Source organism: Pan troglodytes, chromosome 17, assembly GCF_028858775.2.
Source record: "Pan troglodytes isolate AG18354 chromosome 17, NHGRI_mPanTro3-v2.0_pri, whole genome shotgun sequence".
NCBI lineage: Eukaryota > Metazoa > Chordata > Mammalia > Primates > Hominidae > Pan > Pan troglodytes.
Window position 1 is genome coordinate 42,970,266 of NC_072415.2, and position 25,744 is coordinate 42,996,009.

At 34.7% G+C, this 25,744-nt stretch overlaps 1 protein-coding gene across 9 annotated transcripts in view; it reads right to left on the reverse strand.

The window, feature by feature from the left end:
• Positions 1-25,744, reverse strand: part of CCDC178 (coiled-coil domain containing 178) — a 503,110-nt gene that overhangs the window by 262,990 nt on the left and 214,376 nt on the right. For 7 of the 9 annotated variants that reach the window (XM_001160604.7, XM_024351001.3, XM_063795580.1 and 4 more), the window contains 2 exons: positions 18,358-18,503; positions 14,707-14,866 (listed from right to left, as the gene is read on the reverse strand). In XM_001160604.7, the coding sequence (XP_001160604.4) occupies positions 14,707-14,866; positions 18,358-18,503 (306 nt within the window). Of the gene's footprint in view, positions 1-5,256; positions 5,502-14,706; positions 14,867-18,357; positions 18,504-25,744 lie in introns of those variants that run through there. The other 2 variants (XM_063795578.1, XM_063795579.1) reach the window with 1 other exon arrangement.

The following is a 25,744-nucleotide window of genomic DNA, read 5'->3' on the forward strand; positions in this document are numbered from 1 at the left end:
CCTCTCCAGGTGATGAGATTGCAGGTGCGAGCCACCGCATCCAGCCACTTGATCTTAGTACCCAAAGAACAATGACAAACGCAAGGGCATCTGGGCACTTGTAGGGAGTGGTAATAATATCCTACTGCTTTATTGTTTACTGAGGGCTTTCAGGATATTTGTGTGTAGTGGGGTAATGGGGGTTAGTAGAAGGGGGACCCATTATAATTCCAGGTGTGAAACTTAAAAGCTGAGTGATTATGAGAAAGTCTTGTTTAATATCTCTAAGTTTAAGCTTTCCAACTGCAACTGTAAAATTAAAAAAATGAAACCTTTGTGGCCTACCACACTGGATTGCTTTATCAAAAAAAAAAAAACTTATATTCGAACCCTGAAAGATCAACTTAGAATTGCCAAAGCTGGGAAAAGAAGGATCCTTTATCTTAAAGTTGTTCTATTTCAGAATTCAACTCTAAACTTATGGGAAATAATGCAAAGATTTGAATCAAAAGCTAAAACTATTTCTACTAATTTTTTTGCTTTGTACATTCATTGTCTTTTTCCATAAAGTGTGTTTCACATTATAAAAATCAACAAAGGTTATTGAAAAACATTTTCATTATTTTATATAGTACTGAAAATGAACATGACACTGTACAATAGTTTATATATTCCATTTCCTTTCTCTTTATAGCCTATTTCATTTTCTCTCAAACTGTTATTATTATCATGACACCCAAATTTGAGATATGCAGCTCCCTCAGGAAGTCAGGTATACATGTTCTCTATAAGCAAATAAATCAGACAGTGGGAGGGCTACCTGGGTAATGTTAACAATACTCCCCACAGGACACTGTGCAAGTCATATTTGTGATATTTGTCAGAGCATCAGGGCCACATTCAAAAATCCTAACTTTAACAGGGAACACTTGGTGCTGTTACTTCTATGGAAAACCACTGATAACTCACTAAAGACAAAGTAAGAGCTAGCTTGCCTCTCTCTGTCTCTCTCTCTCTCTCTATCTCCCTATCTGTACCTCTCCTAAAAGGCTTAAACAAATAGAAATGAACTAGAAACGTATAGTAACTAAAAACAATTTCCTGGCTCTGGTGGAACACTTTAGGCTAAGATCTATGCTTATGAACATTATAATCCTGTAGCTATCTCATTTATGCAACATTAAATTCATTTTTTCTGAAAGCAGGACAAGGTGACCTTCTTGAAGGTAAGAACTCTCAAGTAAAATTCATACTATTTAAAGGAAGGTGGACAGGACAACTGGAGGTCTTTTTAATTATATGAACAACCAAGATTTAAAAATATCTTATGCTATGTTTAACAATGCTTAGCCCATTTTATGCGATTTGTAAAAATTCTTGATGATAGACACTGATATATAAATATATACTTATAATAACTTAATATTTTGTCGATGCCTTTAGTAATGGTATAGGTGAGGCAATACCTATCAAGTCTTGGTAGTCCCAGTAACTCGCTTTCTCTCCTTGAAAACTTTTCTGATAAAAGAAACGGTGGCAATGTTTAGAAGTTGCATTTTAACACTGTCCCTCTTTCTTGTTTCTGTCTGTGGTTAACAAAGCATATTAAAATGATGTTTATTATTCTGTCTCCTCTGTAAGGCTAATATGCTTCTCAGAGTTAAGGGATGTGCTTTACTGCAACAATCCTCAGTATCTAGAATAGTGTATTTAATGTAGCAGGAACTCAATATATATTCATTAATTGAACTAACAATTACCCCAGTCTAAACCCTTCCAATGTGAACTTTGGAGGTGCCATTTCTCGGTAAATAAGCTTAGCTATATTTTATCCTTATTTCAGAATACTAGATACAACTGTTTGTATTAATTAAACCTGGGTCTGAATTACAGACTGCTACTTTATTAGGGACCCATATACTAGAAGGTTTAATTGCAGTTAGTGTATACCTAGTTGTCCATTATTGCTTCCAAACCATTATTCCTCCATGCTTATGTGAAAATACTCCTGTTTTGAATTTATATTGATTAAATAATAAAATACTCAGCCTTCTCTCACCTATTGCCCTGCCACTCAATGGTCTCCTGGTCATTTTCCACACTAAAGCAAAGGCTTTGGCCCATGGTACTCAGTCTTCTCTTCCTGTCTATCTCTTGTTCCACCTATCATACTCTTTTACTTCAGTATCTATTGTGATGACTTATCCAACATTTTAATCTTAGAATTTATGGGATTACTCAAATCAAGTTAACTTCAATTACACATTCCATTAACCATTCATACCCATGGACACCATTCTAACTTGTTGTCATCTGGAATGATGCCACCTCTGAAGTTTCAAACTCCTATACTTCGTTTTTTAATTACAACCTCTGAGTCTTTTGTTGCCGCTATTCTTACTCCCTTTTCCATCTCATAATCACCCAACCAGGGCTGTGTCTTGATATTTCTTCTCCAAGGTTCCTGTATTATTAAAGATTTCCTGAAGCCTCTGATGCAATGCATATGCTTATAATTTCTGCAACCGTATTCTGTTAACTGAATTTCAGATTCAGTTAACAGATTTCAAGTGGGCACTGTACTCAGCTCCTCCAAAGATACTTTACATTTGATTGAATCCAGTTCCAAATCTATTCCTCAATTTATAGTTTCTGGTTTTGGATACCGACACCACAACTCTCCTGTTGTCAAAGTCAGAAAGCTGATATATATTTGGACAATTCCTCTCACCATCAGCACCCAAAGACTCAACAAGTTCTGTCTACATTAACTCAAAAAAATCTGGAATTCACTGTTTCATCTCACTAGAACTTCATAATTTCACTTCTAAATTCTTCATTGGTATAGCTTCATCAAATATCGTTTTTCTGTCTCCAACTTATTACATGTAATCAATGACAGTGAACCATGTTTATGTCATGGAATGCATAGAAAAAGAAATTTTCACTTCATTGCACTGGGGTAATGGGACAAGGTTCTTTGATGGGAGAGGCTTCTAAGCCTAATCTCGAGCCATCCTTAGGCCATTCCCAACAACTCTAAGTGCTGACAAGATTAATGTTTCAGTCTACCAATAGCCTGTTAGTGCGACACTAATGCGAAACAGCAGTCCAGCGGAAACATCTGCGAAGTTTAGTGCGATGTTTTTCAGCTGGAAGTGTAGCTTTGTTACCCTTCTGGTCAATTATTCATAACCTAGCACACAAACTCCTTAGTATGACATTCAGAGCCTTCATGACATGGTTCTTACCTATATGTAGGACCTTTCTCCCTGCATCTGATCTACAAACGCTATAAACCAACTGCAGTTCCCTAAATGCATGCTGATTTTCGACACTTGTATGCCTTTCCTCCTAATGTTTTCACTACTTGAAGTATTCTTTTCTTGGCTGTCTTGTTCCCACTTTCCAAGATTTAGTTCTGAAATACTCATCTTCGCAAGTTTTTTTCAGATTTCCTGCAAGCCCCTCTTCCAGGTTCTAGAGAACTCTGTGCTTAATTCAAGATAAGTACTTGTTACACCTTATTTTAATTGGCTTGTGCCTGTTTTTTTCACCTTTGCTTAGGGGGGCTAATTAAAAGCAGGTGTTGCCTTTGTAATACGCTCAGAATCTCACACAGATTCTGACAACACATGACTTCAAAATGAACAAATACATCGATGAATGAATGAACAAAAATCAATATAGTTTATCTTTTCCAAAGTAAACTGAAATATAAATTTTACTTTTTCACTTATTTAAGGAGTTGCATCACTTCATTTAGACTTCCATTCAGCAAATGTTGATAATTTATTGTGTCCTAGACATTGTGACAGACCCTGGAAGGCTCACAGGAGTGAGGTATTATTCTGTACTTCAAAGCATTCACCAAGTGAAACGCAAACCAAATATTTAAGCAAATCCTGCATCACACAACATATAATACAATCTCTCCCTCAATCCTGTCTCTTTCCCTTTTGCTGAAAAATATTTATTTCCGGTATTTAAAAGTTGCAAACAAATACATTAAAACATTTAAATTCCTTGATTACTACAGCCCTTGAAACAGTATTTCAAAGCTTCCCCTTTCCATGTACTTGCCCCTTTCATCTTTACATTTGATCTTCTGCCTTCACCAATGGACTGATGCCACTCTTTTTATCAGTGATGCTCTCCCTAATGGCAAAGTTAAGAATATATAACTCAACACTTTGGCAATGTTTGGCACTTTTGAGCCCCTGTGGAGCTGAAACTCAAACCTCTGGACTGATGGGAATGTCTCTGGGTTAAAAGAACAGGCTCTGCCAGCCTGGAGCACAGACTTCAGAGGCGGGGCTTCAGTTGGCTGGCTCTGATGTCTTTGATGTGCGATGTGAAAAAATCAGTTCTGCAAGCGTTGCAAAAGCCGTGGGTTGTATTAAGGTGAAGCTGTGGGAAGGAACTGCTGCTCCCTAGGAAGACGCTGAGAAGAGCCACAAACAGACAGGAAGCTAAAGGAAGCAAGCAGTAAGGAACAAGTTTCTTTTTTCTCCTTAAATTTTCCAGTCTCCCTCTAGTGCCCCCTATTGGCAAGGCCTAACTTAGAGCCCGGTGACAAAGGAGAAACGTTGCAGAGCCCCCAACCGGTTTACCAAACTGAATAGAAAAGAGCTGAGAAACAATAATGTATTGAGTAACATATCCAGATTCTGTCTTCAAATATTTTCTACTTTATTTCAAGGTTTTTATGTGTTCCCCTGGTTTCAACTATCAACGCAGTGGCTGACTCCCAGATCTTATACTCCATTCTTACTCCTTATCCCAAACTCTACCTCTGCATGGTGAATTACTGGGTACATATTTCCACTTAAATAGTCTCTACTGGCCGGGCGCGGTGGTTCACGCCTGTAATCCCAGCACTTTGGGAGGCCGAGGCAGGCAATCAAGAGGTCAAGAGATCGAGACCATCCTGGTCAACATGGTGAAACCCCGTCTCTACTAAAAATACAAAAATTAGCTGGGCGTGGTGGTGCGCACCTGTAATCCCAGGTACTCGGGACGCTGAGGCAGAAGAACCGCTTGAGCCCGGTGGGGCGGGGGTTGCAGTGAGCCGAGATCGCGCCACTGCACTCCAGCCTGGCAACAGAGCAAGACTCCATCTTAAAAAAAAAAAAAAAAAAAAAAAAAAAAAAAAAAAAAGGATCTACTATGTTAAAAACAGGTCATCTTTTAAGAAAATTCAGTCGTCAAAAGTTCTTTGTACTGAAAATGCCAGCAAAGCTGTTACCAGTCAACCAGGATGGCACCACCTCTTACCTTCTAATGTTTTCTTCACATGACACACGATTCGGCATTGGGCTCTGTGGGGTCTACATCCGCATTCCTATTCCATCAGTGCCTCATCACTTCTCTGACGACCAAATCACTTTTTTGTGACTTTTATCTGCAACTAGTGCCTACATTTCATTTCAGTTCATCCTGTATGATGCTCTCTAATTGATCTTGCTATACAGTTCATCTCTGAGCACATTACACTCCATAAAAAGTTTTCATGTCTCCCCCTGCAAATTAAGTGCAAACTTTTCACTGAGTCCTCACAATATATTCTTTACCTGTATTCTCAGCCTTATCTCTTATTGTGTATCACATTACTAATATAAAAGCACACTTAGATGGAAATTCCTAAATAACCATTTTTGTATAGTTTCCTAATCATTTTTATAGGACATATTTTTAATGTTGAATAGTAGTAGATCATAGCATATATTCTTTTAGGAGGTTTTGAAAACATTGCAAAATTTCCATCTGGAAGGAATGGACAAATTCACATTTCCGATGCGGCTATTGTAACTCTGGATATTAGCATAATTTCCTCTTTTCCTATATTAAGGTATATCATTGTTGTATTAATTCAAGTCCTGAGATTATCAGAAATATTTATCAATTTAATATACATATTTGCTCCTATGAACTGAATTTTCATAGTTTCCGGAATATTTTGTATTGCTTTTTCATTTATAGACACTCAATAAATTAAAGATATTAGGTGCCACATATTTTGCAACTATTTTTCTTTTTCCAATGAGTCATCTGCCTTTTAACTTTGTTTTTAAGTTTGCTTTCCTGTCACATAATTTTTCTTTTTTATTAGGCATTATCTTTATCTTAACTTATGTAGTAAATTATAACCGCATTTGCCTTTCTTGTCTCTGCTTTATTGATATGCCTAGTAACTCGTTCACAAGCCAAGATAATTTACATAGTCATTGATTATTTTAGTAATATATTGACTTCATTATCTTATTATTATTACTGTTATTATTAACTTTACAAGTAGGAAATAAAGACGTTATTATTTCCACTCTCGTTCTCTGAACCAGCAGTCTCAGTGATTCTTAACCCAGTAGCCTCAGTCAATCTTTTCAAACATAAGTCAGGACTTACCACTCCTCTGCTCAAAACCTGAAATATTTCCCCATTTCATTCTAAGTAAATGTTAAATTCCTTAAAAGGGTTCACATTATCTCTCTAGCCTCACCTATCATCCTCCTCATTGCTCCCTCTGCCCTACATTAGTTGGTGGCCTTACTGTTTCTTGAACGTATAGGCATGCTGCCAACTGAATAGTTTGTCTCTGGAATGTTCTTCTCTCAAATGTCTATAAGACTAACTATGATAGCTCTTTTAAGACTCTATCCAACGTGGATTTTCAATGAGGTCTATGTAAGAGTTAGGGGAAGCTAACTTCTTGAACAAATAACCTCAAAATCCCAGTGGCTTCAGAGTTGACACTAATGTGAAGGACACAAATACAGATCTCCCTGAGCATGACAAAGGAAAACAAAAGATTTTTAATTATATAGAAAACAGAAAACAAAATATAGTCCAGGAATAGTGGTATCAAATTTTAAAAGTCAAAGCAAATGCAATGTAAATAATAGTGAAAGACAAAAATAGAACAAAAGTTTCCCAAACTCGAACTAAAAAACCCTGAGTTCAAGATTAAATATTTCATATTTATTTGAGCAAAATGAAAAATTATTAATTTAAAATATACAAAGGCAACTTTTTGATATTGTAAATGAACAAAAATAGGAATGAAAGGTTATCTTTAAAGGCAATAAAAAAATACCTTCAGGGTTTCTCTCAACCAAACAAAATACCAATAAATGAATGAGCAAAATCTGTAGAGTTTTTGAAAAGAAATAGTAATGACAACAATAAAACTGTTAATGTGATGTCCACTTATTTTGTACCAAAAACTGTTTTAAGTGCTCATGTTTACATGTTTAATTCTCACTAGAAGTCTCGAAGGCACATCTTGTAATTATTTTCTTTTACAGTTAAGGATTGAGATTGTGACATTAAAAAATTTATATACCACCATTTGCTGTTCATGAGTAAAGACAACTTGGAAAATGTATAAACTCAATTGCCTACTGGAAAGAAATCCCAAAATGTGTGGCTTGATCAACTAAGAGATGTATTGATATTAAAATCACTGAAGTGGGAGAGGTTATAGTTAAAAGAATTCTTAACAAATATGAAAATCCATTTACTATGTAGAATATTATAAAAATAATTATTGAAGATATGGTTACAAAATTAAATGCAAAAGACTAAACACTTTCTGAAAGTGGAAATTTACATGGTAAAAATAATAACAGCATGTTAATGATAAGAAAGCCATAATTCTTAGCACAATTAATTATGACCAGGAAGCAAGGAGGGAGAAAGGATAACAGAAGAAAAGGGGCCAAATTGTTCATATTGTTGGAGTAAGGTAAAAGTTTTGATTTATGACTTTGACAATTAATACAAAATAGATTTAAGGATACCTTTAATTATTTTAAGCAAAAATATAACTAAAAGTGGAATGTCTCCATTTTCTATTAACAGCAATAAAATTAAATGACAATAGTATACATACCAAAAAATAACAATAATGACAAAAGCAGAAAGCTATCACAGAAACTATTAAAATGACAGAAGCAAGAACCAATAAAACTATCATACAAATGAATCACTAAATAAGAATGGGTTGAAAAAGCAAAATCACTCTAAATATTATTATATAAAGCTTACAGAAGGCACATCTAAAAAATAAGTCAGAAGAGTCAATAATAGAATGCAAAATTAAAGTACTGTAATACACAGAAAAGCAGGAGTTAATAGTATTAACTTTAAAATATTACAAAAGAAAGCTGCCATTTTATAAAAAATTACAATCCAAAAGATCATTTAATAATTATAGCCTATTATATTCACTGAATATTAAGACCTGCAAATATATAAAGCAAAGCCCACAGAAATGAAACAAGTAGGAAATTCAATACACCATGAATAGTCTATGACAGATCAAGTAGACTGAAATATAAGAACTTTGAATATGTGGAATTTTAGTTAACAGATTAATTATTTCATTGACTTATTTGCTCAGAAATTTTCTATGGAGCAAAAGTTGGAGACCTCATACCAATTACTTATTTATTTGAGATACATGTTCACTCTGTCACTCAGGCTGAAATGCAGTGGCACAATCACAGCTCACTGCAGCCTCAACCTCCCGGGCTCAGGTGATCCTCCCACCTCAGCTTCCCAAATAGCTGGGACTATAGGCCCATGCCACCACACCCAGGTAATTTTTGTACTTTTTGTAGTGACAGGGTTTCACTATGTTGCCAGGCTGGTCTCCAACTCCTGGGCTCAAGTGATCTGCCCACTTTGGCCTTCTAAATGTTGGGATTGCAGGCATGCCTCACAGTACCTGGCCCCCAGCCATGCAAATTAAAGAGACTGTTTAACATAAATTTAAACAACAGCTGACACCCTCCACTTTCAACCTGGGGAGATAAAAAAAGTTTTTAAAATAATGATTTATGTCAGCTATTTATTTATTAATTGCATCCCCCACCCCCCAAAAAGGCCTCAAGGCAGCTACATTCCCTAAATTGTAACTGGGTCAATGTGCAACTAAAAACATTAAATGCGATCACTATATACTTAAATTGCCTAAATTGCATTCAGAGAATACTTGATCATTTGAAAAATTTGTTTTTAATTACTAAATGAGAAATAATGAACCAAAGTAGACAACTCAAGTTGCTTTAAAGAAAGAATAACTTATGAAAGTCAATCAAAGGAAATAATAAAGAAAAAAGCTAAAATTAATCAATTAAAAAACAAAAAAGAATATTTATAAATAAGAATTCAGAGTATGTGGAAAAACAAAATATAAAAATTTATCAAGGCTAATCAAGTAAAAAAAAGAAAAGGCTAATGCACAAGAAAAGAAGTATGACTACATAAGCAGAAGAAGTAAAAAATTGTATTTCATATACCTTAATGATAATTAATCATAAATCTTGTTAAAATAATTTTTTTCTAGAAAAATATAGCTTTTCAACATTGACTCAAAAGGAATTAGCAAACATTGATCACACAAAATGGAAAAAAAAGAATATATTGTTAAATTTTTTCTTCAGAAAAGAGCCAAGCTCCAGTAATATCTGTTAGGAGCAATTCACCATGAATTCACCATACACTTCTTGTAACAGCTTCTATCTAGAACTCTCTTTTCAATGATGTTTGTATAGCAAAGGTAATGTCTTCCTCCAAGGTAAAAGTTGGGTAAGTTTGCTAGAAGCCCCCTGATAAAATTGGGAGATTCCTACATTAAGGATTTGTCAGCTGTGATAAAAACCTCTGATATATGTAGCATCCACATGGACCACTTTCATATCACCCTTTGAGTCTTGGAGCCAAAGGAAACAGTTCATGCTGCCTGTTGTGTAGTAATAAAGTCCTTTGTCTCTCAGGCTGGAGTTTCATGTCTTCTGCTAGCATCTGTGAAACTATGGCAGGCTAACCAGTTAACTTGCCAGGGTAAAATCTCAGACCCTTCACATATCTTGATAGTATCATGAGAGAATGTATCAAACCTTTAAGGAACTGAAATGCCCCATGCAATTTAACATAGAAAAAGAACTAAATAAACCTTCCTATTTCATTTTAAAAACTGTAGTAAATCTCTGTTCCAATATCTTTAAAAAAGTACAAAATAGAATTATAGACCAATAGATATTCTAAATTAAATGTTTGTAAATTAAATCTAGTAATGTACTAAAAATTTAATAAACCATAGCCAATTAACGTATATTTAAAAATGCAATTTGATATTTGAAAACATAATTATTTTAGTTGATCAAGAGAAAAATCTACATATTTTTGCTGTTACTCCACAGTGGGGTAAGGCATTGCAAAAGTGATAATATGATTTTCTCAGGGAACATTCATTTTCCATTCCCACTGGAAAATGAATGTTCCCTGAGAAAATCATAATATCTAAAGTATGTTCATTGGGTATTAGCACAACTATATAAGAAAAATACTAATTTTTAGAAAAATTGAACTATAGCCAAATAATTGCAATAGATGCTTCTAGGTAGTTAAAAAAATAAAAGCTAAAAATGGTAGTTGATTGTCAATGCAGAAAATAAAAAATCTATTCAAATTTCAGATAGATATTACTTTAATATAGTATTAGCAGTAATTCTGCCACATATTCACAGGAGTGACATGATGCTAGAGAGAGATTTACAAATAAGAGAAGCTTCTTCCTTGTTTAATGGATAATGCTCTAAGGAAACACTCAAAATCTATTAAATTTATATTTAGGAATCACCCATATCCACGCCCCATCCTTCCTCTATATTCTAGTGCTACCCTCTCCTGTTAAGTACTTGTGATCATTGACGCACCGGATCTGCGCAAAAACATGAGGTAATCTCTGATACAAAATTAGCACTCTTGCCACCATCTTCAAATTAAAATGTTCATTCCTCAAACAGAGATAGATTTTAACAAGTTACTTTTAAAAAGCAATACGATAAGCCTAATTTATATAATTGTGTGTGATTAATTGATGCTCAATCCTATCAAAAGTACTTTTAAAAGAAATATTAATTATGTAAAACATGTTCCTAACTTAAAAAAAATTCATGTTACAGTAAAATAGTCTTTGCGACAGGAAGGTTGTCATTAAGGCAAATAACTCTTGCCCAGGAAATCCATTGGTCAGCTCCCCTAAATGTTTCCAGATTTATCACATATTCATTTCCCACAATTTAGACCACAGAATATGTCATGTTTTTTACTGAAAGTAATCTCTAATTTTTTTAGAACAGTGGATAAGGCCACAATTTACTGTTTGTAATTTGGATGTGGTCATGATATTTATAATTTGAGTGTGACCGCTATATTCAAGTCTGTTTTTCAAATCTTCCATCTTCCTGCTGATGTGTCTTGAAAATGGAGTATAGGGTTTCGGTCATTCAACATTGAGTGCCTTGAATACAGTAATACTCATGAAATAGTTGTGAGAATGTAGAAATGAAGAGTGACCAATAGGAGAATAATATACAAATTGTGATAATCTTTAGAATATCTCCGAGATTAAATTTGTTTGAAATGTTTACTATTCCAGTACCTGGTGGTCAAATGAAACAGTGTATTAAGCTAAAACTTTTCCACATGAAAGTGTCAAAAATAATTTTATATCCAGATTTGGGACTGCTATAGCCAGAGGAAGAGGTATTTCCTGAGAGTAGAAAATATGGAGCAGAATAAAAAGCAATTAACTCTACAAGGAATGGGAGATTGTCTCTACTAGAACTCAATCTGGAAATTGTTCTTCCAGTGTAGTTCATTGTATTTCTCTCATAAGCTAAATTACAGAGGGGACAGCAAATCTATGGAAAGAACACACAGAGAAAGGAAATGACATAGGTGATACAGCAGGTCTCCTAAGGACAACTCATAATAAATTATATCATATATAACCTACAATTTTGTATAGATCTTTCCAAAAGCAAGGACAAACATCACTAGCTAGAGCTACAGTCCTCTGATGAATATGGTACACTGAAAATTTGATCTTAAGCAATGGCATTTGCAAATTATAGGCAGTTAGTAAAAATGCCATGACATTATTAAAAAATCTACCATTTACGGATATATGATATGGAATTGCCTACTGAAGACAGATCAAATTTAACTCCAGAACCATGCTGTCTGTATGTTATTTGAAGTTTGTGTATATTTTCTTACCTTTATTAGCTGTTGGTATTTCTAATTCTATTGTGTGTTTTCTCATATTCTCCATTAACTCTTGTGGCTTTTATGAAGTATTTTATTAAACCATCCCTACAGATGATCCATAATTGTGATCAGTTCTTTTGCCCAAAAGGGACACCTCAGATTAGTAACATTACATTTATAATGATGCCTTTAATGAGACTCTTTTCTTTGCAGGGATCCTTTACATTACATACACATTTACACCTTTACCACTTCCTAAACAGGGATGAGATCAGGTTTCTATGAGACATCACATCGTCTTTTCACCATTTAACACTCAATAACTGATCATAATCATAAATAAATAGCATCATTAATGATAAGGCACATCAATCTCTAAACTCTGCATCTTCAGACTCTATGATTCTGGTCACATAAGGTGAATGCACAACAAAGAGCTATCCAAGAAACTGGTAAGAGACAACTTCATATAAATTTAAGGTTATCTGACAAGCACTGTTGACATAGTTAACAGAATCCTTAAGTGCTAGAAAGCAATAGATGATTTAACCATTTTCACTAGAGTAGGAAGTATCAGGAAAAGAAAGAGAATGAGACAGACAGAGAGAGAGAGAGAAAGAGAGACACACACAGACAGAGAGAGATTGATTCAGCTTCTGCACCCAGGATGAGTTTGGTAAAGTATCAGGAGTATCAGGCTGGTGGAGTTTGAACAGTATTTCTGAAATGCTCCTGCTTCTTGCTACTAGCAGCATGTGGACAGCAAAATTATCCAAAAAGCATCTATTATCTATCTATTTATTCATTCAACACATATTTATTGCGTACTTCTGGCCAGACATAGTACTGAGATTTTAGGATACAGAAAAGGATATAAAAGAAAATTCCCTCCCCTTAGAGAAGAAATTATTCTGGCAGGAGATAGGCAGACAAAAAACAGGTATAAATGAATTACCAAAACAAGTTCAGATAGAGATCAGTGCCCAGAAAAAATCATGAGACCATATAATGCTTCCAAGTGGCTGGGGGTGGGTACAGTTGGGAGTAGAAAGGCAGGGACAGGCTTTTTGATGAAAAGAAATGCAAATCTCAATAATTTAGAGGCTGGTTATAGAGGATGTTTTATTCATCTCTCTCCTGCTGACCATCTTTTGCCATTTCACTAATTATTATTGTTCCATTATAGTGCTGGAATGCCAGTCGATAAATGATTATTGAGACCCCACTGTGTTCTCAGCACCACTGTGACTAGAAAATGTGGTTGAATTCAAATAACTAATTCTACTGCTCTAATAAAATGTGAGGTGGGGAAGAATGCTTAAATCGGTAAATAACTTAAGCCTTCTTGTTTTGAGAGGTGCATTGGAGTCTAAGCTTCCTCCAATCCATTCGTAGCTCACACATCTGAAACTCAGCCATCGGTTTCAGCAACTGCTCTAAGAAGAGGCATCATGTATTGCCACTAGATGGCACCAATTATTTTCATATTTTTAGGTCAAGAAAACCCTTTTCTAAAATGTAATGGCCACATTTAAAATAGAAGAATGTTACTTAGCATTGTTATTAACAAAGTATTATTCTCTTCTTAATAATTTTCTTATAGACAAACCAATAGAACTAAGAAGATATGTTCTTTCACCCACATACTTGTTCATGCAATGTACATTTGTTCCAAATAGTCTTTAAAAAAAAGTTCTCACACGTCTTTAGATATGTAAAAAGTAGGGAAAGTAATGGAAATATTGATATAATAATTGAATATATAAATATCATATTTGAATATATAAATATGAGGATCAAAAATAGCTCATATATTATGATACTACATATACTTTGAAAACTTTCACAGAAAAGAGTTTTAAAATACTACGGAAAATTTTTTTGCTTCTTAGAAAAGATGTCCCATTGTATCTTCCAAAAATGAGTAATATTTTTAAATGTAATTTAAATATGGTACTAATTCATTACAATTAAATGTAACAAAAACTATTGCAAAATTTAAAATGGGATAGGAATCATTTAACTGAATGCAAACATTTTATAGGTATAGCTTAATATAATTTGATTAATAAAAATTCAGGCCTAAAAGAACTTTTAATACAATTTCCCTGTTTCAAACAAGTAAATTTATAGGTCCATTAGAATATTATGCAAAATTTTTCTACAGGAGAAGAGCGTGACATATTTTCATTCCTCAAAAAAGTGGTTGGTAAACATTCAAAGTATATTTATTCAGAAACAAATGATAACCATTCTCATTCTCACATCCTTCATTAAAAGGACTCTGGAATAAATATTCCAGAATGAATAAACATTCAAAGTATATTTATTCAGAAACAAATGATAACCATTCTCATTCTCACATCCTTCATTAAAAGGACTCTGGAATAAATATAGCCTACATTTTTATATTAATAGACTTCAAAATAAAGTACGATAATAAATGAGAATACACATAAAATGCATTGAAAAGTACAATATGCTCTATGAATATATCATAATTACTTAGAAGAAACAATGAAAACTTCCAGGTTTATTATGCTAACAAATTTATTTTTAAAATCTCAACACCCTTGCTACTTCAGGATAAAAATTGTCTCAAACTAGCTGCTAATTTGACTATCACTATATTCCTTTCATTTTGAAACATGCAAAAATAATACTCACTTGGGTATCTTGAAGAGTTTTTTGTCTTACAGCAAGGAGCACTCTAAATCTCTGATCTTCCTCAAAGATTCTCTCTTCACAGTCTTTTTTCTCTTGCATATAATGATCAAACACAGTTTGTGCATGTTCCCTTTTAAATCTCATAGTTATAAATTTGTTCCTGTGAAGAAAGAATTCCATGTGCCACTAATCAATTTACATTTTATTTTTCAAAATGCATTTATGAGACATTTTTAAAGGACCAAAATGAAAAATCTTGAAGACCCTTGAACTGACAGGCCTTGGAAAAATTCCCTGGTTTTTCTCAAGGTCTACTTCCATAGGGCTACATCTAAATCATCCAGGTGGAAGAAAATCTATGGAAGAACAGTGTATTCTCTTGGTTGCCTATCCAGCATGCTTTTGTTCTCTAGGCATTTCAAGAAAACCCCTCCTCCAAGAGATATATTCTGATTAGTCCAACCAGCATATGACCCATTGTCCAGGGGCGAGAAGCTATATTAAGATAGCTCGAGGAAATGAGTGAGAAGCTCTTAATTCCATGTAGAAGAGCTCATACCCACTAAATGTGACTTACACATCATGCTTTCAAGGTTGCTGCCAACAGCCATAGTGGAGAGAGAAAAAAATGAGTGCCTGGTACTGAGCTGTTGAATCAACCAACCCTGCAGCTTGCTCTGCCAATTATGTAAGATGACGCCTTTTTTATTGTTTAAGCTGGTGTTATGTAAGATGATGCATTTTTTATTGCTTTATGCTTCCTGTTATATAAGATGATAGATTTTTTATTGTTTAAGCTGGTATGTGAATAGGTGTATGTATGCATGTGTGGGCATGTCTGTATTTTATCATTTGCAATTAAACACATCATAATGCAAAGGTAAAATAACTTTTATGGTGAACTCAGTAGTTATGTAAGGAACAATACTAGTAGAAAATATCAAAACATGGTTAAAACAACACTGGTAACAATAACTTGCTTGCCAAAGTTGAGCAGCAACTCAGTGTCCAGATTAAGGTATCTGAAAAAGCTCAACACAGTCTTATTCTATCCACATTAGTTAACAAGTCTACCGATACAGAAAATTAAATCACTTGCACAGTTAGCTATAAAGGCAGCAAGACTAATATTTTGGGAAGGACTAAACTAATATCTCTGCTTTTAAATAATATCCCATTTAATACAACAAAAACCACTCTATGAAATAATAATGAGATAGCCACCTAGAGTTGAGGAACCTAAACTTGGATAATTAATTAGCTTGTGTAAGCTCAACTAGTTGGTAAATGACAGAACCAGAATTCAAATCTAGTCCTGCCTTTTTCTGATTCAACAGTTCAACATTAAGTACTCATTTTTTTCTGCTCTTCGTTATAGCTGTTATCAGCAAATTTGAAAACATATCACTTTGTTTACAGTTAGTGGATGTGAGCCTCTTCTTCTACAGGAAATAAGGTTCTTCTCCTCTTTCATCTATCTTGCCCTGGTTTTTCCTCTACATCATTCATACCAAAAACATTCCAAATTATTAAGTGATGTCTGATCAGTAGCCAATGATATTGACATCTTGGAGCAGAGAGAACCAATGAAATTCACACAGGAAGGAGCTAGTGTGACCAAAACGATAAAATGTTCATAGTTGATCCCAAAAAAACATTGATATATTTTGACCACATGTACTTTGTTCTCTACACTGTTTTGATATTGAATTATATTAATTATAGCATTGTATTAATATCTACACAGACATTTATATACACTATGTACGTGTATATCTATGCAATAAAATAATGTTTCCTTTCTCACAGTGATAAAACAAGTGGACTTTGAAGTCCTATGGGTCTGGATTTTAATTTTCCACTTTCTAGTTAAGAAGCAATTATAAAAATTAAATGAGGGTCAAGGATGGCTTTGATTGCCATTATTTTTAACACCATATTTTAATTGTCTTGTTTATATAAGGTTTGTCTCTCTGCAAAGATCTTCAGACACTTGAAGATACACTTTCCCACTTGCCATTTCTTTGTCCTTATTGGGGCCTGGCAGTATGTCCACTATGAGTTCTCAATAAATAATAAGTAGCTTGTTGTGGGAAATTATTGAAAATATCAGTAGATTATTCATAAAACAGCTGATCTTCCTTTGCAATCCCATTTTAGGGGGTCAGTTGAAAGGGCACACACTTGGAACAGGTTGGAGCTAAGCTGAAGCTACCTCTACCACTACTTAAGAGTGTGATCTTAGATTCCCTGAGCCTCTGTTTCTCAGCATTCATTGGAAATGATACAATTTAACCACTTGCTATAAGAATTGGATGAGACAAGGTACACACATTGTCCAGGACGTACCTGGCACAATAGCAAGTCATTCAACGGTAGCTTTAAATATTATTTGACATTATATACCATCACTGCTAATTAATAGTTGTATAAGTAATTCCACAGTATTGGCTAATTCTTTTTCTCCTTTTCTTGTTGGAAGGCAGGGCTTTGTCAAGTTTAGAGAGAGAACTGATTCACTGGGACATGGAAACCACTCTTGTCTGAAAGGCCATATAATCCAGCTTCAGAAGAAGTTAGGATTGAAATGGGAGGAAGCCTGAAGAAAAAATTTTCATCAGCTCCTGAATTAGATCTTTATAATTTTAATGTAAGTTATATACATTTATATTTATATCTTTGAGTCCCAAGATATTCTTACAGGTATTAAACAAGGTGGATAAATATCTTTAAAAGTAAATGATATGTTTCCCTGCTTTTTCACATACTATAGTGAATATGAGTAGTGTTTTTCAGATAAAGCTGAATTATCATGTTGAAAATAAGTTTTACCCTATGATAATAGCTAAACAAATGCTTGATGGGGGCATTGACTTGACTCCATTAGAATGCATGGCAACAGGCTGGGCATAAATTTTTTTGACACCTTATCCCTCAAGCATTATGATTTTGCTAATGCTTGTAGTAACCTTCTTTATTTAAAGCAGACTGTTGTCCCTAAATGTGGCCAGTGCATGTTCCTCTAATACTCCTCCAAGTCCAGTTCTCAATGTTTTACAAGATAGGAAATGAGAAGCAAAATGTGTAAAGGAAGAGTAAATAAGTTTTAGGTTAGGGTCTATGGATACCCAATGAGCCTGAGAGCATGATCATTCTCTCAGGACTTACTAACCCTGAACAATTATATCCCTGACTCATGAGGTGACTGATAAGAAACTTTTGAAATGATAAATTTGAATAAATTGCACGAGGTTTCATAGAATATCTGAGTCTGAACTCTTACCTCAAAACTAATCAAAAACATTTGGGTGAAAAACCATAAATTATTAAACATGGCATATAAATACTGATACATCTGAAAGTAATGAAGAATATTATTAATGTCATAAAGAATAAAGTTCTCCTCCTTGGAAAGGGAGAAACATTTCCAGTTATTCAAATAAGAACAAACCCGAGAAGCAATAATGAATGAAAGCAGTTTATGATTATGCTTTTATAAACTAAAATTATCAAATAACACATATATATTCCATACTACGTTATAATTAAAAATATGAACCATTTTAAGAATACATTTTAAATATGGAAATTTGATCTTATTTATTAATATTTTTTAAAAACTTCATATTTTGATAAAGTTTAAGTACTTACTTTAATATTTCAAGTGTCTGATCAAAACTTTTCTTTTCTTCTTCTTTTGCTTTTAATTCCTCATTCAATCCATTTATTTTTGCATAAAAAATCATTGTCTTACTTTTAGTTGCTTCTAGGTCTTTAAAAATTGCTGAGCGTTTACTCTGAAAAAAAATATACACAAGTGTTTATTTTAAATACTTGGATTTTCAAATCCCTGCTATTTAGGAACACAATTACATTGGCTGTGTGAACAACTAAAAGTTAATAGTGGGCCACACCTGATGGCTCACTCCTGTAATCCCAGCACTTTGGGAAGTCAAAGCAGGAGGAGCCAGGAGTTCACTTAGAGTCAGGAGTTCAAGACCAACCTGGACAACAAAGCAAGCACCTGGTCTCTACCCAAAATTTTTTTAAATAGCCAGGTGCGGTGTTTCACACCTGTAGTCCCAGCTACTTGGGAGGCTGAGATGGGAGGATCACTTTAGTATAGGAGGTCAAGGATGCAATGAGCCATGATTGCTCCACTGCACTCCAGCCCAGATGACAGAGTGAGACCCTGTCTCTAAAAAAACAACTGAGGTTTATATTCTCCACTGTTACATCTGATTAATTTTCTAAAAAATAAAATTGTTTATTCTCTCTGTCCCACACAAATTTGCTCCCCTTTCCAAACACACACCTAAATGCATACTTTATAAGCATGTCATTTCAAGATGCAAACATGTCGTCACTGGTTTTCAAACATGTACAAAGTGCATTGGCAGGCGGACAAGGTTATATATATTGTTCTGATATTTCCAGCAAAAGAAGCCAATATTTACTACCAGCACTTCTTTCCATGGTAGGCCTGTGCAATTCCAGAATGAACATTTGATTGTGCATCTATTTTTGTGTCATCCCTTTATGACTGTTTGTGTTCAAATGGAACTGAGTGACTCACTGATGGACTGTTATTGAATTGTTCCCCACATTCAGCATGGCTGCTAATTAGTGTTACTCTCCCAACTGATTCTACAGATCTCAATGGCTCCTTCTGCCTCCACTATCTTCTATTTTCCCCATATGCTTCCAAATACTTTCTTTACTCATAGATTTCAAGAATAACAACTAATATTTTATATTTGTTTTACTATAAAACCTTACTGTTTGTCTAAGATTTTGAACATTGGGTACTGCATTTGAATTTTCACATCCTTCCTGCTTTGTTTCCTTCCTTTTCTGGAAGTTCTGATAATTTTCTACTGATAAATAAAAGGATTTTTTCTCCTTATACTAGAATGTAGTGGAAATATAACTAACTAAGATTTGTTGATAGGTCCATTGGAGTATTAAGTTATTTGGGTGGGGGTGGAAGTAAACCCAAAGACAGAGAGCGGACAGGTGTGAGTATGGACACTCTAAGTACTCCATGCTCTCTATCCCTAAACTTGACGTTTAGATCAGATTTCATCATTCATTTCTTAGTCTTAGCTGAAGAGTCTCCTCTTCAAAGGAATCTGGTTTTGCATAGTATATCTTTTAGCACACTGTAAAATTTATTTAGCTAATATATTTATGATCTGGTCATCTATGCTCATAAGCAAGATCACCAACGGACTTGTTTCTTGCACTATTAATTTTTGGTTATGGTTGCAAGGTTTTAGTTTCATTATAGAATGATTTTAGAAGATTTCCATGCTTTCTTATGCTCTGTAAGTGGTATTTGTAGAGAGACTCATAAAGTATCTTGACTGATTCTTGGTTTTATTGGTAGAGTTTGGACAAATTACATTTCTTCTATGATCATTGATCTATTCTTGTGTTTTATTTCTTTTGACCCAGTTTTCACCATTTTATAAAGAAATCATACATACAATTGATATAGATCTTAAAACAAATTCCTATGCAAAGTAGTATTTAATTCACTGTGTACATAATTATACCCCTTTTAATCACTCCCATGGCTGTTAATTTTCATTTTTTCTTCTTTGCCCTTAATAAATATGTTAAATATTTTTAGATTTTTTTTAAAATCAAAATCATTTATTGGTAATGTCAAAATACTATATTGGCCTATGTCATAAATTTTGCTGTATAGTTTGTCATTATTGGTCATGTATAAATAAATGGTAATTTGTATTTTAGTTATTTCTTAGCACAGAAGCAAATTAATAAAAGAAATGTGATTCTGAAATATTTCTAGTAGTGCATATACTTTTTATTTCTTTTGGCCCTATATTTTTGTCATTGATTTCTGATTTTAATTCATTGTATGTAAACTTGGGTGACATGACCAATACAATATAATGGTTAAGAGCATCTATTTCAGTGTCAGACTGTCTGGGTTGGAATTGCAACTTTACCACTAATGAGTTATGTGAACCTTAATTCAAGTTAATTAAGAAACAAAGCATCAGATTTCTCAACTGTAAGATAGAGGTAATAGCACACTCTTCATAGGCTTATCATGAAAATGAAATGATGTGCTGTTATGTCTGTGCACTTAAAACAATGCCTGACACACATAAAACATGCAGCAAATATCTATTATTTTCTCTGTAATTTTTTAAATATTTCTTTTGAGGCCCATTATAAGACAAACATTTAAAAAATGATATGAGGACACCTCTCTCTCATGGCCCACATGCTTTCCACCAACAAATCCTATTGGAACCACATTTGACATACATCTAGAGGACATATTACTAGGTTAAAAACAATATTGGCTGCTTAAATGTCTTCCTTTGAGAAGTGTCTGTTCATATCCTTCACCCACTTTTTGATAGAGTCGTTTGATTTTTTCTCATAAATTTGTTTAAGTTCTTTGTAGATTCTGGATATTAGCCCTTTGTCAGATGGGTAGATTGTAAAAATTTCCTCCCATTCTGTAGGTTGCCTGTTCACTCTGATGGCAGTTTCTTTTGCTGTGCAAAAGCTCTTTAGTTTAATTAGATCCCAGTTGTCTATTTTGGCTTTTGTTGCCATTGCTTTTGGTGTTTTAGTCATAAAGTACTTGCCAATGCCTATGTCCTGAATGGTATTGCCTAGGTTTTTTTCTAGGGTTTTTATGGTTTTAGGTCTAACATTTAAATCTTTAATCCATCTTGAATTAATTTTTGTATAAGGTGTAAGGAAGGGATCCAGTTTCAGCTTTCTACCTATGGCTAGCCAGTTTTCCCAGTACCATTTACTAAATAGGGAATCCTTTCCCCATTTCTTGTTTTTGCCAGGTTTGTCAAAGATCAGATGGTTGTAGATCTGTGGAATTATTTCTGAGGGCTCTGCTCTGTTCCATTGGTCTCTATCTCTGTTTTGGTACCAATACCATGCTGTTTTGGTTACTGTAGCCTTGTAGTATAGTTTGAAGTCAGGTAGCGTGACGCCTCTAGCTTTGTTCTTTTGGCTTAGGATTGTCTTGGCAATGTGGGCTCTTTTTTGGTTCCATATGAACTTTAAAGTAGTTTTTTCCAATTCTGTGAAGAAAGTCATTGGTAGCTTGATGGGGATGGCATTGAATCTATAAATTACTTTGGGCAGTATGACAGTTTTCACAATACTGATTATTCCTATTGATCAACATGGAATGTTCTTCCATTTATTGTGTCCTCTTTTATTTCATTGAGCAGTAGTTTGTAGTTCTCCTTGAAGAGGTCCTTCACATGAAAAAATGCTCATCATCACTGGACATCAGAGAAATGCAAATCAATATCACAATGAGATACCATCTCACACCAGTTAGAATGGCAATCATTAAAAAGTCAGGAAACAACAGGTGCTGGAGAGGATGTGGAGAAACAGGAACACTTTTACACTGTTGGTGGGACTGTAAACTAGTTCAACCATTGTGGAAGACAGTGTGGCAATTCCTCAAGGATCTAGAACTAGAGATACCATTTGACCCAGCCATCCCATTACTGGGTATATACCCAAAGGATTATCAATCATGCTGCTATAAAGACACATTCACACATATGTTTATTGCGGCACTATTCACAATAGCAAAGACTTGGAACCAATCCAAATGTCCATCAATGATAGACTGGATTAAGAAAATGTGGCACATATACACCATGGAATACTATGCAGCCATAAAAAGGATGAGTTCATGTCCTTTGTAGGGACATGGATGAAGCTGTAAGCCATCATTCTTAGCAAACTATCACAAGGACAGAAAACCAAACACCACATGTTCTCACTCATAGGTGGGAATTGAACAATGAGAACACTTGGACACAGGGTGGGGAACATCACACACCGGAGCCTGTCATGGGGTTGGGGGAGGAGGGAGGGATAGCATTAGGAGATATACCTAATGTAAATGACGAGTTAATGGGTGCAGCATACCTACATGGCACATGTATACATAAACAAACCTGCACGTTGTGCACATGTACCCTAGAACTTAAAGTATAATAATGATAATAATAATAAAGACAATATTGACTTTCTCCCCTTTCCTACAGCCAATAATTCACGAGATAGAAATGTTAGCAATAAGAACTTTCATGGGGAAATATTTCTAATTTGGAAAAAGCCCTAAAGTCTCCAGTCACACATCCATTTGTTTATGCTGAATACATACTAACTTGGGGGTAAAATTTAGATGTCAGGTAGGAACAAATGTTTTGGTCTGTAGATTGCTCCCATCTGCAGAAACACAATACTCTCTGGTAGAGAACAAATCCCAGTCTCTACTTTGTAGAAAAGGCAATGGGGGCAAGGGAGCAATCAGTGGGTGTTACAATGCACCGATTACTGTACTATGCATTGTATTTGAACTGTGCCTTTTATGACTCACAGTAGCAATATAATCAATGTTATATCCATTTTACAATAGAAAATCCAGAATAGTCTGGATGGTACAGCTAGTTTAAGTGGTGATGACTGGTTAAACACTAGATTTCTCTGACTCCAAAGCCTTTACTCTTTTCTCTATACCAAAACTGGCCCTTGCTTTTTGGTCACTGCTGCTAAAAGAAATTACATGAGATTTTACTATACATAGTAGGTATTGGCATGCATGAGTTTTGAGATTGGACAGAAGGGGATTCTTGCTACTTGGGAATTTAACCTCTATAAACCTCAGCTTTTAATTTATATAAATGCAATACTAAGTACTTCACAGGGTTGCTGTGAGAATTCAATGAAATGATCTGAGCCGTGTGTTTGCCCTTTGTCAGCACATTGAAATCAACATTAATAAATGATGTTGATAATAATTAATGAAGTTCATAAGAGGTAGCTGACCTACCTGACTTCTACTGATAACATTGGCTGAAGATAATACCCATGCTGGGAAAATGATTTTCTTTTCTGCTCTGAATTGAACCAGTCATTTTTCACTGCTGTAATAATCACAACTTCCACTTATGACTCCTAATTCCCAAATTCCAGTGTGCGAGAAGTGCCACTACCAAGGATACTCTCTTAAGTATACTTGAATGTATTTAAGCATTTGCCTATTCAGAGAAACCCACAAAACCCTGGGTACCAGACAGGGATGGAGCTGTTTACTGTTATGAAGTCTACACCAAATATAGCCTATGAACCCTGCAATTCACTCACTTCATTTTTTCTCACAAGGGGTGAAGTCTACTCCCTGTCCACAGCCTCGCGCACTCTCAGTCATCTTCCTCAGAGAAGCTACACTCTCTTTCACCTGAAGATGTGAATATAGTGCCTGACAGACCTAATAGGCACTGAGTTCATGCAGAAGACAACAGCATTAAACTTGCAGTGCTCTTTGACTTTTCTCTCCTTCTTTTGGCTAAAAAGTAAGCTGACTCTAACAGTCGAGTTTGGGCTCTAGTCCCATCTCTATTGAAGAAGTGAGTCTTGCCTTTGCCCAACTGCTATATTAAAATATTCTTGCTACAAAGCTCAGTAAAAGAGGGAAAGAGATAGATGGACATGAGATAAATAGGAAGGGTGACTTTTCAGAAAATTGATGAGACACTTAGTGCCTGTAGTGTGTGAGAATACTGGGCGGAAAGGCAAAGAGGTATGTATAAGGAGCGTCCCTTGGGAGTGATGAGGATACCATTACAGTTCTGGTCACAGTGTCCTTTATAAAATGCAAATAAAAGTAAATTATTTTAAAATTATTTTTTGGCTCTTGAACTATACTTCTTTTGTAAGCTGTGACTCCCATAGGGCATCACATAATTTAAAAACCTTCTGCTTTAAGCTCTCCTCATCAAAAGCAAAGCCAGTGGAGGTCTTTTCCCTGGCAAAACAGAGTATCATTTTACTATGAAAGTCAATCCTTTATTTTAACTGACAACTAAATAAAGGCTTTGTGTACAAAACCAATAGTAAGATGAATAGAAAAAGCTGACTTTAATTGGCTAAGTGAAGATGCTTTCTAAGAACAAAATCTTAGTAGTAGTTGGCTTAAAATTTAAAGAATTATGTATATGATTTTAAGTTATCTTTTGGAATATTAAAATGTATAGTCAAATTATATGATACAATATTAATATAAAATAATTAAATTACATTAGTGATTCTAAGTTCTCTATCTGAAAAGAAAATGCTCACTAGTTTAAGCATGTTTATATTAAATGTGATATTTTGTAGTTTCAGAGTGTCAGATTGATAATTTGGGGGTAAAACAGTAGACATATGTCAATAGAAGATTCTAGCTGTTTAACAAAAGTGTAACCATGCTATTTTTTATTGTTTAATTTTGACTTCTTCCTTCCTTCCTCCCTCCCTTCCTTTCTTCCTTCCCTCCCTCCCTCCCTTCCTGCCTCCTTCCTTCCTTCTTTCCTTCCTTCCTTCTTTCCTTTCCTTCCTCCCTCCCTTCCTTTCTTCCTTCCCTCCCTCCCTCCCTTCCTGCCTCCTTCCTTCCTTCTTTCCTTCCTTCCTTCCTTCCTTTCCTTCCTTCCTCCCTTCTTCCCTCCCTTCCTTCCTTCATTTTCTTTCTTCCTGTCTTAGTTTGTTTAGGCTGTTAGAACAAAACGCCTTAGAATGAGTACTTTATAAACCATAGAAATGTATGTCTTAAAGTTCTAGAGCTAAGCAATCCAAGAACTAGGCAACAACAGATTTGGTGTCTCATGAAGCCTCCCCCTCAGCTTCAGAGATGGTGTCTTCTTCCTTCATACTCATGTGGTAGAAGGGGCCAGCAAGATTCTTGGGGCCTCTCTTACAGGGGCACTAATCCCAACGAGCTCTCATAATCTAATCACCTCTGGCCTAGCCTCTTATTGGGGATTATGTTTCAACATATGAATTTGGGGGGAACACAAACATTCAGACCATAGCAATTCCCCTTTTCCTTCCTTTTCTCCCTCTGTTCTTTCTTGTTTTCTTTCCTTTTTATTTCTTTTCTTCTTCTTCATTTTTTTTTGGTTTTTAATCTCCAAGTAAAAGGAGACAGCATGGCCATCACAGAAAGCAGTAGACTTCTGCATGAATC